At 45.0% G+C, this 14664-nt stretch overlaps 1 protein-coding gene across 1 annotated transcript in view; it reads right to left on the bottom strand.

The window, feature by feature from the left end:
- Positions 1–620: 620 nt before the first annotated feature.
- mctp2a (multiple C2 domains, transmembrane 2a) overlaps positions 621–14664 on the bottom strand; it is a 38178-nt gene continuing 24134 nt past the window's right edge. Inside the window, exons 18-23 of the mRNA XM_083667164.1 lie at positions 12525–12644; positions 11416–11457; positions 5901–6010; positions 5585–5694; positions 4127–4224; positions 621–1806 (exon numbers count right to left, since the gene is read on the bottom strand). Coding sequence (XP_083523290.1) covers positions 1747–1806; positions 4127–4224; positions 5585–5694; positions 5901–6010; positions 11416–11457; positions 12525–12644 — 540 coding nt within the window. The 3' untranslated portion in view covers positions 621–1746. The remainder of the gene's footprint in view (positions 1807–4126; positions 4225–5584; positions 5695–5900; positions 6011–11415; positions 11458–12524; positions 12645–14664) is intronic.

The following is a 14664-nucleotide window of genomic DNA, read 5'->3' as shown; positions in this document are numbered from 1 at the left end:
TGAAAAACTTGAGGCAAATAGTAAAAGACTCTCAGATTGAGGATTATCTCAGATATGAAGATAATATTAATAAATTGCTGGAGTAGGATTACGCCTCATGGAGAGAAAGACAGAACAGTCAGTGTGTGTGTGTGTGTGTGTGTGTGTGTGTGTGTGTGCGTGTGTGTGTGTGTGTGTGTGTGTGTGCGTGTGTGTGTGTGTGCGTGTGTGTATGTGTGTGTGCGTGCGTGCCTGCGTGCCTGCGTGCGCGTGCGTGCGTGCGCGTGTGTGTGCGCAGCCATTAGTCAGTGGAGGTGATTTTAATGGAAATGTGAAGCACTAAGTGCTGAGGATGGAGAGTGCTCTCTCTGAGAGATGAGCTCCCTCTCTCTCTCATGTGGACCCTGTTATTGTGAGAAAGCAACAAAGCGCTGCATTAGCCACAGTGCCGGACCCACACTGCTTTGATGTGGGCTCGGTAACCAAGGCACAGCGGTGGCCAGTGTGTGAGCTCTGTTCCAATGGGTGTGTTGTGTAATCAGATGTGTTTACTGTGTATTCAAGGAGAGAAGTGCTGTAATCCATCCTCGGTACGGAGCAGTTAGAGAAAAAACAACAACAACTGGAACAACAACTCAAACTGTTTGAGATGGTATTTGTTCTTCAATATCTGACAATATGTCACAATATTTTTTATTTCAGAATGCACAGAGATAAGAAAACACCAAGATGCAAAACGAAACCAGAAAAAAAAAAATATATATATAAATTTACCTTACTATAAGCAATAATAGCTACAGCAACACAATTCGTCATAATGATTTACATACCCAGTTACTGGTAAAACTCGACACTTACTACTAAAGACTAGAGTGTATTAATATACAGTACAGTACGGTCCTGTACATGAGCAAGACAAGTCTATAGTGTGATGAATCGGAAGAAAGTGAAAGTCATGTTCTATAAGATGATGATGGCAGCAACTGAGCCAAATCAATGGGAGGTTTAAGGAGGAGTGCATTAAGGATTATATAAACATTATACTTCTTATATACATCTTGAATATCAAAAGACTTCATAGTACAAATGTTATGATCATACATAAAACTACAATTGCATACTGTATGAGAGTTATATAGGTTTAAATGTGAGACCAAAGTGACAATTGGATTTAGCAAACATGTTGGAAAGTAGTAGGCCAAAAGTATTACAGTTACCCTATTGCCCATTAAATACAACATGTAGATAAGATATTGAAGTGGCTTCATGTTTATGATTTGTTTATGCAGGCCCAAACTTTACGTAGAGGCATATTTCACTGAGTTTTACAGTCAATGAAACTGTAAAGAAAGAAATGTACAACTCAGTTAATACAAGCAAATCTTCAGAGGTCCTGAGGTAAACTAAAATCTGTAGCTCAGAGTCGCTCCTTTTCAACATTGCACCGTTGGACGTAGGCTGGCCCTGTCGGCTCCTTAATTTCTTTACCCCAGGCTCTGTGATTGACAGCACCATGTGCTGCCCCTCTAGCCAGCACAGTGCACAGACCCTGTCGGGGGGGGGGGGCCGGTGGCAGACACACAAGCGAGAGAGCGGCTGGCTGCACCCCAGCAGCAGGGGGCAGGGGGGTGGGGGTGGGTGGGAGGGTGGGGGTGGAGGTGTGCGGGGGTTGCAGGTTCTGCTAGCATTGGAGCGTTGTCATCGTGTGGACCGGGCCGTGCCATTTTCAAAAGGAGCCCGCCCTTTCATCCAGCACGTCCACGGGGCTTACCTTCTCCTCCGCGGCGGGCCTTGGGCGGCGGGCGCTCTCAGCTCGCCGTACTGCACCTGTAAAAACAAACAGGAGTTTGGTCAGAGGCAGGTAATCCGAGCTCAGTGGAGCGCACAGTAATGGCTCCCCTGAGGAGAGCTGGTGCAGGGGAAAGCGAGGCGGGCTCGCCTGTAATGAATCATTTTTTAAACACAGGAGCAGAGGGGATTAATCACATGGAGGAAGGATTTGAGAAGTCAAGGGTTCCGTACCCGCACACGCCCCCCTCCTCCGCCACAATCGCAATATTAGAAGCAGACATCAACTGTTGAGACGACCTGCCAGCGAGGGAGTTGTAATCTGCATAATCGCTCATTCCAAGTTGTGTCCTTTTGTAAGAAAACTTTGTACAACACTAAGAATAGCTTCAGACAGGCGTTCCTTGAGCTCGAGTCGGAACAGGCATCGATGGGATGTTCACTCATACGTGGTTCCGCGGGACCTCAAAGTTGACTTTGATTTCATTAAAAAAGTAGACGTGAAACTTTGACATCTGAACTTACACCTCTCTTTCCTCTGTTGTGTTTGGAGAATTATGAGGCTGAACATCAAAGATTGTCTCAAGTTTCAATGTTTCCTCTCGCGTGTTTTCCACAGACGCCTTCACATCTAAACATATTTGTGAGATGAATCAATATTAAGCTACTGATCTTTTGGTTTCGATTATTAACTTGTGTCTGAAATACAACGAGCACAAATATAAAACATAATGCATATGTATTATTCAAGCATATTAAATGGTGATATCTCATCATGTTTCCAGTATAAGTAACAGGGCGAAGAAAAAAAAGCTGAAATGAAAACAGCCATGATGTGAAACAGATTGATTGTTGGAAAACATTTAGAAACTTGACCAAATGAATACAGCACAAGTTGTTACAAAAATTGCTTTCAAGGCATTTTTGTTTTGCTACAACAATAAACATTATTCTGTTGAATCAAGGTAGAGCCTCCATACTAATTACTGAGGCCTGATTATTAGAATGGGAGCTGGATTGAGGGAACAAAGTGACTGCCGTCTGCATCAGAACATGAAACTGTCCTCAGAACTGACAGATGCTTCTTATTTTAGGACAGACACGCTGCTGTCAGAAGTCCTGGTTTGAGGGGGGCTTTGTAGATTTGCACAGGCACTAATTGCCAAGTCATTTTCGCAGCAGACAGGAGTCAGTCTCCAGCCTTTGTGGTTCATTTGTGTCGACACCTATCCTTGGGTTGAGGTTCAAAGGTAAGGAAAGCAATCTGTGGTCTATTGTTATGATTGTCTTATGTATGTGATGTTGAGCAACATGATTATTCTGTACTTCTGTAATGATGAGTCAATACGAATGTTTGGTTTTGTTCTGTTTATGTTTTCATATCATTCAGGACATAACTTTCTTCTGTAAACCAGGCAAAAAAAAAACTATTGTCTCCACAGAATTTTGTGCGATTCGTTTTCAAAGCTTCAACAATGTATCCCACTGGAGAGCAGTCATGTTAAGGATGGTGAATTTAAATAACCGTCTTTTTTTTTGCCAACTTAGTCAGCCAAATCTCCCAGTCACAGAGGCTTCCTCCAACAACATCAGTGAACGTTTGGCATTGGCTTACAGAGGGAGCACATCAAGGGGGCAGCAGAGAAAGGGAAAGCAGGGTGAGAGTGTATTTCCCGATACAGACAGTCACGTATTCTGGCTGAATACTGTCTGTCGAGTACCTGGGAGAGGAAGGCTCTGTGTGGTGCCCTACTTCCTGCCCACGCACAGTTCTCAGTGAGAGAACAGAGAGCGGATGAACACCCAGCACCAGTTACAGCACCCTGGCAGCCATCTTCAGCCCTGTGATGTAACCGCAAATGACATATCAGCCATGGCTAATATATGATCACATATGGCACCCAGCAGGACGGCCGGGGCTCACAACTACATTAATTGACTCCTCCACCCTGATGTGACGGGGGCCACGTCAGAGTCTCTCAGCTGACAGAGTCAGAGCTGAGCACACCAGCCATGACAGAGACGTCAGGGACCCCTCCGCCGGCCCCTGGCCAATCACTGGCCCCCGACGCCACAGCGCTTTTATCACAGAGAGACAAAACTGCTAATCAGGGACGAGGCTGGAGCGTTATGGCTGAGGACAGATCAGAGTAGACCCCATCCAGGCACCCAGGCGACGGCATCAAACCACACCGAGAAATAATTGGGCCAGGGGTGCTTTAAAGGCGTGAGTCCATTAATAATCAAACAAAGCCAGAGGATATATTTCCCTGACACTTGGGAATTCTGTAAGAGCAAATAATGCAGATATCTTCAGGGAATTCCCTCTTCCTATCTGTATGTAAAATTGAACCCTTACCTTTTGAACATCAGAAGGCACCCTCTTGAGGAAATCCAGTATTTCATTATTGTCAATGGCATACGGGTTACGGAGCTTCTTGGTAAATTTGTTAAAGCCTGTGAAAACAAGAACACATTAATAAATAAAGCTGTCATCCAGACCTGCATATTTTCCTCTGTGTGTGTGTGCGTGCGTGTGTGTGTGTGTGTGTGTGTGTGTGTGTGTGTGTGTGTGTGTGTGTGTGTGTGTGTGTGAAATTGCACCTTGTGATGCTATTTCAATTGATCCCCAGGAACCAAATTGAATCTGAGGCATATCAATAAGATGTGGACTTGTATGGACAGTGCAATGGATATCTAACCTAAATAGATAAATTGGCCCGTCAAAGGTATAGAGAATGCTGTATTGCAGACAGCAGATGCACACACACACACACACACACACACACACACACACACACACACACACACACACACACACACACACACACACACGCTTTTGAAAAAGGCCTTGTGGTTGACTGCAGAACACACGTTTCAGTCTGTGGCCAAGGGCCGTTTGGGTTCCTCAGAGTGCAAGGCATACAGTATTTATTTGCCACAAGCAGCGTCCTCACCTACCCCTAACATAACTCCACAAAATTCCTTTACCTTTTTTTTTTTTGCTGCACTCCAATCATCTCCATTTAATATGTGGACAGTGTGTTTCATTGTGTTGCATAACAGATAAGAAAACAGATACTTCTGGGGGGTCATGGTGTAATAGGACCATTTATTCATAGCGAGCAGCAGCATTTTAGGCACCTCAGTGTGTAGACAAAGAACCCAAGGACCTAAATGTGTGCAAACAACATGAAAGCCTTGCCTCGCAACCACAGAGATGGGGGTTAACTGGGGAGGCAGGAGAGTGTATCAGTGCTGTTGTTTGATATCATGTTGGTATTGATTGTGTTGGAGGCTGTGTGGAACTCCAGTAGTTGTGGGGCTAACAGCTGGAGGAGGAGTTCCTGTTCAGGGCAGCGTCTCCCCCTGACCGCTGAGACGACTGTCTCCCTCTGTATTACCGGAACAGATAATGAGACGTTGCACCAGGAGCCTACTGACACACTGCCCAAGGACATCATGTATTATATACAGCATGATGCTCTCTCTCTCTGCTTTGTTCACACACAGACCCTGGGCCTTGCCTGCCTAGCCTGCCTAGCTGGCTCTGACGGGCTGCTGCCTGCACCGAACACACTGCGCCCCCACGAGCAGGCTGATCTCTTGGCATTTGCAGAGGTGTGGGGGTGGCTGAATTGTTACGTGACTTCAAGTCCAGGCAATGTTGGATTCCTAGTTATAGGAATAATGGATTTACATTGCTATACAGATATATTGTAGCGCTATTTCTTGTATTTTTTCCAGCCAAGCCCATGTATAGTACTTACAGTTAAGAAACTGAACAGTCGTTCTGGGGGTGTGTTCATTTACTTACCCCATACTAAGAGAATGTAGCGTAGTGGGATGTAGTAAACTACCACTGTTGCGACGAAGAGAACCAAGCAGGCCAGCCAGGACATGAATGGGACTGACCAGTTGAAAGTGCTGTGGATGAAATATTGGATCAAATTAATGAACAGTATCTTTATGACTTGGTTGTTGCCAGACACAGACCATACCGCACCATCAATCAAACACTGACGCTAGCTTACCCAATGCATTACACACCCCAACTTTTACAGCCTCCACTGAATATGTGATATATGGAATGGAATACAGTATGACAAAACTTAAAAATGCAACAAACTTACTTCTTGATTCGTTCCCCCATGCTGGCAATTTCGTCCATAATGGTCTGGACGGTGATGACAATCTCTTGCACCATATGGATTTTCTCCATCAAGCCTTTTTTCCCTGCTTCCTGCAAATACACAGACACTGATGAGGGACTCACTACTGTGTGTGTGGATTGTTTGAGAAAGCAGACAAAGAGCATGGGTATTTCATCTATTGAATGGCCTATAATGAGCAAACTACATCTCTTCAGACTATGCTTTTGAAAATGATGCAGATTCGACGTCAAGGAGCTGTCAAGCAGACGGCGGCGAGATTTAAGCCTTTGTCCCACACAAACAATAGAACTGCTACACATCTGAAGCACAATCAGAGATTAACTGGAGGATGGAGAAAAAAAAAATAAGACATAAAATGGCCATCAGCAATCAGCAGGCAGCCCAGACGACCCAGACAGAGAGTGCAGGGGCTTGGCAACTCATGGGGGGACTCCAATCCACAAGTCTCCATGAGGCGGGTTTGTCTCCATGGGGCGGGTTTGGGCTTGTTCTGACAATCCTATCTACCCCACTTCAGAACAGCCATGGCTGCTTGTACTCACACCTCTGTGTGTGAAAGGGAGCAGCGCCTCAACCACCCCAAGGCACAAGGTGTAATCATCAGATGTATTCTCACTCTCACAGGACTCTCGTCCGATGTGAATGGACTTTGAGTTTGATACTGTAGGTTCTTTTTCAACAACAATACACAGTATATGCGGTCTATGTGTTATATACAGTATTCTTCATTTTGTATTGACACTAGGAACATAATGGTACTCTGGGTGTGATATGATACAGACCCACTATAGAGACCAGATGGACTTGGTAAAGCATGGAGTCCATTTTCGTGGGGGGAGGGAAGTGAGTGAAATAGATGTGATCACATCAGTGCTGGTAACAGCAGTGAAGCAGCACTGTGAAGCTTTCCAGAGGGAGAGGAGAGGACTGGAGATAACACGAGTAATGCAAGCTAAAGAGGGCTGAGAAGCCTCATATCAAAAGGAGGAAATAATGACAGGAATGATGACAGAGAAGAGTGGGAGAGGGGGAGAGAGGAAGAGAGTGGGGAACGGGGGGAGTGGGAGGGAGGGAGTCGTCTGATGGACTCTAACAGGAGGCTTGAGGATGTCTGTGTGTTTGTGTTAGAAAGCAGTCCCAGCCCCGACTTCGGCACATTGACAGCGTCCAGACAGAACGCCTTTATCAGAGCCTCACGAGGCAGCCCCTGGGAAAACACGCTGTCCGCCAGCCAAGCTCAGAGAGACTCCCCACTGTCAGTCCCCAGTCTCCTCCTCAACAGGCAGCCACAGGAAGAGAGCAATTCCCACACCAGCAGAGAGACCCCCTTCCCCCCACCCACCAGGCCCCAGCTCTGCATGGAGAGAGGATGCTCTGCTCAGCTCTCGCCAAAAAAGGAGAAAACATCTCAAATATGCTCTGTTTGAGAGATCCGTAAAGAGATTAGGCCTATCATCCCATCGTCGCAGAAAGGAGAGTGAGGGAGGGGTACTGGCCTAGGCGTCATTTAGGGGCCAAGACACATCCCTGCAGCAGGGCATGGGGAACCTTCAACCTCTGCCTAATGTGCATGCAGATGCTTTACTCCACATTAGGTGTTAATTGAGCTCTTTCTCCTGAGCTCTCATTGAAAGCAGGGGGAACTGTTTGTGCTTGCTAAAAGCCATTAAGATCCATGTCTGTGTGCTCCTGATGGACTGAGAGAGCCGTGCGTGGGGAAATGATAGCTCACTGGATACAGAGCCTCATCAGTTAGGCTCAGATTCCCTTTCATATCTCTATCTAAACTTGTTTAGGGCCCCCCTTTACATGAATTAGGGTTTAAACCTAATAAGAGATAGGAACTCTTATTTAACTGCAATAGATACACGTACAAGGTAAATTTAGTTAGAGAGCTTTTTTCTTGCTCAGGCAGAAAAAAAGAAGAGAAAAAAATGAAAAAACATTGTGGAAATTATTTGAAAGAGACCAGAAGATATACGGTAAAGTATGCATCAACAAGCTCTCATGATTATCACCATTCATCTCCCTAAGACTCTTGAAGTCCATCATCTCCTAGGTGACGAGCACTGGACGTCTTTACAACATTACTCATTTGATGATATTCTTTATCTTTGTTCATTTCCCTTTTCAACCCCCCTACAAAACTATTCTGTGCTCCTGGAAAACAAAAAATAAACAAAACTGTTCCCTCTGATGTGAAAAGGGATGGGCATACTCGGGATGGATAACATGAATTGTAAATGTCTACTGATTAGAAAACCTGTGTCAAATCATATTCCCATTTCAGATAAAATTGTAAAAGCTACCTTTTAAGGCAGGATAATGGAGAACAGATTTGATCTTCTGTACAAAGGTAAATAGCAAATGTACTTTCACAGGCATGTTGGGCATAATCAAAAGCTGAAAAAAGCTCATTTAACATTGTTTTAATTTGAATAAATGGCAGCAAATTTGAATATTCATTCAAAGCTTGACTGAATATTTTCTGGTGACTTATTCCACAAAGGCGAGAATGCGCATCGTAATGGCAAACACCTGTGTTTCTGGCATAGGCTCTCAAACGCTACTAAAATGAGCTGTAACAAACAAATGAAGACACAAACAAACGTGAAAGCAAAGCGGTTCCCAGAGGCCGTACTAGTTCTACCTCTCATAATGCACATCAGTGGTTATGACATCAGCAGTCTGTCTGACTGGAATGTTGAAGGTGACCCAGTGGTGACTGTGGTCTGAGGGGGATGAGACACCAACCCTCCAGGTCAGTCTGCCACCCCCTCAACCCCCCTACCCCCTAACCAACCCCCACAAATCCCCAGAGCGCAACCCCAGGAGAACCAACCCCCCACCCCCACCCACCCCCCCACAAATCCCCAGAGCGCAACCCCAGGAGAACCAACCCCCCACCCCCACCCACCCCCCCACAAATCCCCAGAGCGCAACCCCAGGAGAACCAACCACCCACCCCCCCACCCTCCCCCCGCCGCCGAAGACCAGCAACGCCAGCCAGGGGCAACAGGAGGGGCGTTTTCATCTTCCTCCTCTGTTATTTTTTTTTTTTTTTTTTTTTTTTTTTTTATCTAGCTCCTCTGTTTTTTTTCAATGTTATGATTAAATATTGTCTATCTGCACAATTGATACCTAAGGCCAAAGGGAAGTCACTTTGCCCACACGTAATTTGTAAGCTGTCTCTTTCCCTGAGGACAGATTTGTTCACAGAGGAGAGGATCTGTTCTGTATTAGCCTGCCTGTATCATAGACTTTGGTCTCTCTGTAACGTCATGCCTTCACATTCCTAGTGCTCTATCTGAGGTCTATATGTTTCCTTCCTCCAGGGGAAAATGGAGAAAAAAACAACATATTTGAGTGGTAATAGTAACCTTCTCAGAGGGAATAGCCTTTATTCACATCGTAAGGAAAGGACTAAGGGAAAAAAGCAGGGCCTTTGAAGTCATCAAATTTAACACTGATCACTCTTTAACCCCAAATATTTTTAAAGTAGACTTTGATATGAAGTGTAAAGCTACACTGCTTCATCTGCCTGCATGATATCACATTTAAGTGACAGCAAAACCATAACAAGACTTTCAAATAAGCCACTTTAAATTAAAGCTGACAGCTTAAAACAAACATAGGCAACTGCTTAATTAGTAAATGAAAGGAGATATTTCATTTTCACAGAGTGTGAATGGGCTTAGTGAGCACGGTAAACCTTTCAGAAAGGACTTCAAGGAACATAAATGATTTTGTTTAGGCTGATACCGAGCTTCCCATCACGTGGACATGCATTTAGAAAATCTAACAGCTTTTCTTTTCTCTCTCTCTCTCTCTCTCTCTCTCTCTCTAGTGTATCTGAAAGAGGTAAGTAACAAATAAAAAAAAAAACATTACTCGACAGAGACCTTGTGGAATAGAGAACAATAAATACATGTTTATAAAGATCCTATTCAATGGTGACACAATAAAAACACCACAAAAAGCAGCACATCCTCATTCACTATTCATACACATCGAAAATGTTCATATCATTGCTGTTTGTTTAAGCTCAGGGCTGTCTTTTCCAAGCTATCATTACAGACACAGTGCGGCTAGGCATACGTATGTGTGTATCTGTATGTGTGTATGTGTCTTTGTATGTGTGCATGTGTCTGTGTATGCCTGTATGTGTATGTGAGTATGTGACTGTGTATGTGTGTATGTGTCTGTGTATGAGTGTATGTGTATGCGTGTATGTGTCTGTGTATGAGTGTATGTGTATGCGTGTATGTGTCTGTGTATGTGTATGAGTGTATGTGTATGCGTGTATGTGTCTGTGTATGAGTGCATGTGTCTGTGTATGAGTGTATGTGTCTGTGTATGAGTGTATGTGTATGCGTGTATGTGTCTGCGTATGCGTGTATGTCTGCCTACGCATGTACAGTATGTCTATGCGTGTATGTGTACGCACACACATATCATGAGAGTCATACATGTACTAGCCTCCCTTCTCAGACAGGTTTTAGAGGAAGGCCCCGTTGTTTCATGGAGGATGTTCCCCTCCCAAGATGAAGGCAGCCTGCAGTCATCACAACAGAATATATTGAGCACATTATGGATATGAATCCTGGGCCTAGCTGCACAGCAGAGGGGGTCATTGCTGCGAGGCTTTCCAGCAGCTCACTTCCCCACCATAAAGCAATAACAGACACATCCCCATTAACTCTCTCCTCTCCTCTCCTCTCCTCTCCTCTCCTCTCCTCACCACCAACCACGGGGATGAATGTCTGAATAACAGGATGTATACATTGTAGGGCAACGCAACTTTGGGGGGAGTCATTAGAATAGCTGTATGTTAAGTGTGTATTGGAGTCACTTTTTAAGAGATACTGCCATATTAATATGAAAAGAATATAGATACAACTTTATTTCTATACTATATATCTATGACTATGACTGTTAGGTGTGATTGTACGTGTGAATAATAATCAGGATGGAGTAAAATCCCACGTAGGAAACATTTTGGTAAGTATCTGCACTGCTGTACCATAGCAATTAGCCTGATTTGTTATTGTAGCTTAAGGTCAGTCTCATAGTATCCATCTCATTTAGAAAAGTCTGTTGAAAAATCTTCACTTGCTGCTCCAGTAATATCCCCAACGGCAGGCAAACTTCAATTAATGATACAGTTTAACGTTGATTTTGAGTTTCAAAGGGCTGGAATACTGCAGCAGAGCCCATTTGTGGAATGATACTGAATACCCAGTGGAATAGAATGAAAGCACTGAGGGGAGATGTGTTTGTTCACATGCTATTACTGTTTCGTAAATACTGTCCTAATTTGGAATGCATGAAATGTTCTATTCTTGGGTTTAGGCGAGCTTCTGAGAGATGATTTCCATTGTAACTATGCAAAAGTCACAACTAGAACTTGCATGACTGCCGTACAGGGCATACTAGTATTTCCAAAAGTAAGAAAATAAGAGAAATTAAATACCTTCTCATCTTCCTCTTCATCATCCGTCATGGTCATGTTCACCTAGGAGAGAAAAGAGCGGTGGAGAGTGTTTTGAAATGGACAGGGACACATGGGCACTGGAGCATTTTAACAAACACCTAGTAATGAAATTCTCCTCTACTACATACACCCCTATTGGGAGAGGCCTGTTTCCATAGAGACTGCATCACAGGGGTGACCTCACACAAAAGGAGAGGTGAAAGAGGGCCTTCCTCACAAGAGCACTGTCACAGCAAAGCAATCTCATTTCTCCGCAACATAAACACACAGAAAAACAGAAAAGAGGAAGAGAAATAAAAAAAATAATAATAAAAAAAAACATTTAATTTGGATGCTGTTGCCTAGATCACTGTACATCAAATCATCCCTGACCCCGCCGTGGTGCACGCTGGTGACATTGCCTAGGAACAGGGCCGTGTTACTGCCGGCCACAGGGTCACACAGAGGTGACAGAAGGCTCCGCACTGGATATGAGGGTGAGCCCAGGCTTTAACATTGCCTGGGGACGACATGTTTTTTTTTGCCAGCAGCCACAAACACAATCACTGGGCTGGGGATGTGACTTGGAGGGGATGTCTTCAGGGCCAGGCTGGGGCCCTGGCCGCCGAGATGGCTTACAACACAGTGAAATTGGAGGGCATTCAGAAGTGTGAACAGCATTAACCTTTACAGACACGGGTAGGGGGAGACTTTATTTCCATAACCTAAGATACAGAGAAGATAGTCTCACCATCTTACCAATGGATGTGCCCTCTATCTGCAACAGTAGCGATGCGGCATCCATATTATTGTCCTAGATGCCTCAAAATAGTGAACACCAGCATGGTAATAATAGCATATTGTCTATTGTAGTGAGGTGTGTAGACATCGGGTAGTAGGAAACTAGCAGATCCTAGTCTGACGTGTAGACGTGTTGTCTATGATCTGGGCCCGAGAGAGAGTTTGGCACAGGGAATGGCTGTTCTGCATGTTCGTGACTGTTGAGTGGGCGAGTGTGTGTGTGTGTGTGTGTGTGTGTGTGTGTGTCTGTGCGTGTGTGCATGTGCAGTACTGTGCAGGTAAAGCTGTGAGGAGTATAATACACTCACCAGGTCCTGATTGGAGCTGATCCTCCCCGAGGAGAGCTGGAAGTAGTTCCAGCCAATGAGCAGCAGCAGGAAGAGCGGCAACATGAAGAGCTCCCAGGTCCACACTGTGACCGAAAAGATCTGAAAGAGAGGATGGGGGGGGGGGGGGGGGGGGTTAGGCCAGAGGGTGAGGCTCACCAACAGAACACAGCGGCACCACGGCTCTCAGTGGCCTCACAGAACACAGGGCCAGGACCAAGCCCAGGCGTGACGTACAGTAACACACCGTCCTTCTCTCAAATCCCAGTATGCCGCATCCTGAAACAAAACACAACGGGTTTACCTCCCGCCCAAGTTCCGTGAACACAGCACAGCAGACTGCAAAAGCTACACCGCACCGTACAGCCTTTGGCAACAGATTTTCCCCCTTTCTCTCTCAGTCGTGGGGAGGCAAGAGACTTTCAGGGGGACTTTTGGAATATTTCAAAATCCTATTTACTGTATCTACGCAGCGCAGACAGGGTGCCTTTCTGAAGAACAGAAAGAACGTTTGTCATGGATAGGCACGGGCATCCTGTCTCGGAAACCAGCGCATCAAATCCTCTTAGAGGAGGAGGCATCGGGGCTGTCTGGCTGGCACTACGCACATATGGCGACCGGAGAAGCATTTGCAACGTTTACCCCCTCCACAGCGATGATACTGAGAAAAGCCATAACCCCTGGTAGAAATAAGATGGATCACACTGAATGAGTAATCCCTCATAATTCTGTAAAGGAGCGGTGCTAAGCACAGCGCACAACACCCACCGCACTTCACAGCAGAGCACTAATTGGACGGCTGCATTTAAACCCATTTAGTGACAGCCTAATGAGTCTGGCTCAAACTGAAATCATCAGGAAAGTGTGAGGAGGATCACACGAACAGGTTGACAGTGAAGAAATAAAAATTTTTAAAAAAAAGTCCCCCCAAGTTGAATCTCGAAATGTATTATGGTGTAATTATGTATTTACGGAACACTTTGTATACTGTAGGAATTCAGGGTTGTTTTATTTTTTTATCCCTTTCACACATTTTGTTTCACACAAGTTTGCTTCTTTTTTTTAATTGTAATCAAGTTAAATGATTCGCAAGACTTGTTAACTTTTTGGAAAACTTTGTTTTCTTATAAGAGGAGCAAGTGGATAAAAACACGGAAAGAAATCCTTCCTGCGCCTCACCCGTACCCAATGGAATTGGAGGGAGCGGACTGCTTTCTCAGTTGCGACTACAATAGCATACTGTGCCGTGTCGGTGTGTAGACTGCTAGGGGCTTGTAGAAACAATATGTTAGACTTAAGCCTGAGACAGGATGTGAACCACTGGGGCCTTCAGGCCTCCATTCAAGCTCTGTAAACAGCAGACTGCTTCTGTCATATCAGCCAGCGTCCAGCCCCCTTGCTCTGGGGCCAGTCTACCTACTGCCATACCAGGCCAGCCTGCCTGAGTTCAAACTGCCACCAGGGAAACGTGAACCGTGAGTAATGCACACACCACTGTGCCCCCGCAGCCCTAGATTTCAGCACAGTCTACTGTGGGTTTACTATTGTTCCACAATATCTGGGAAATGTTAAAGGCACAAATAAGCAGAAACATGGTGGGATGACTCAGATATGAAGATATAAAATGGACAATATGTTACCCGTTGTTTTTTCTCTCTCCCTAAGAGCTCATTTGAATTTGGGCAGCTACAAGTAAAGCTGGTGGGAAAAAGCAAAGGTAAACAATGAATATGCATGATGTGCAGAGGTAGCCGCAAAACGTGTCTCCTCTCGGTTATGAATAACCTACGTCATATGTTGTCCGTTCCCATGAGGCTATTCTAAAGCGACGCTCTTTTCACCCCAGAGGAATTCAGCAGGCTGGTGGACAGGTAGCCTGTCATATCCAGAGCATTCCCTTTTTTTAAAAAAGGAAAAAGAAAGGGGAAAAAATGTGCCTGGAAACTGACATGAGCCCAGCAGGAATGTTGAACCCCCTTGCCCTCCCTGCAAAATCTGCTACATTAACCACTAAAGTCTAATTGCCTGGTCTCTGTCTTCCTGTGCAAGTCAACAGAGGGAGCCAATTCATTTCCTCCCAGGGAGTCGGGGAGAGAGAATCTGTCACAGGTATTCATAATCG

The sequence above is a fragment of the Argentina silus genome, assembly GCF_951799395.1.
Source record: "Argentina silus genome assembly, chromosome: 3".
NCBI lineage: Eukaryota > Metazoa > Chordata > Actinopteri > Argentiniformes > Argentinidae > Argentina > Argentina silus.
This window is presented reverse-complemented; position numbering and strand designations above follow the sequence as displayed.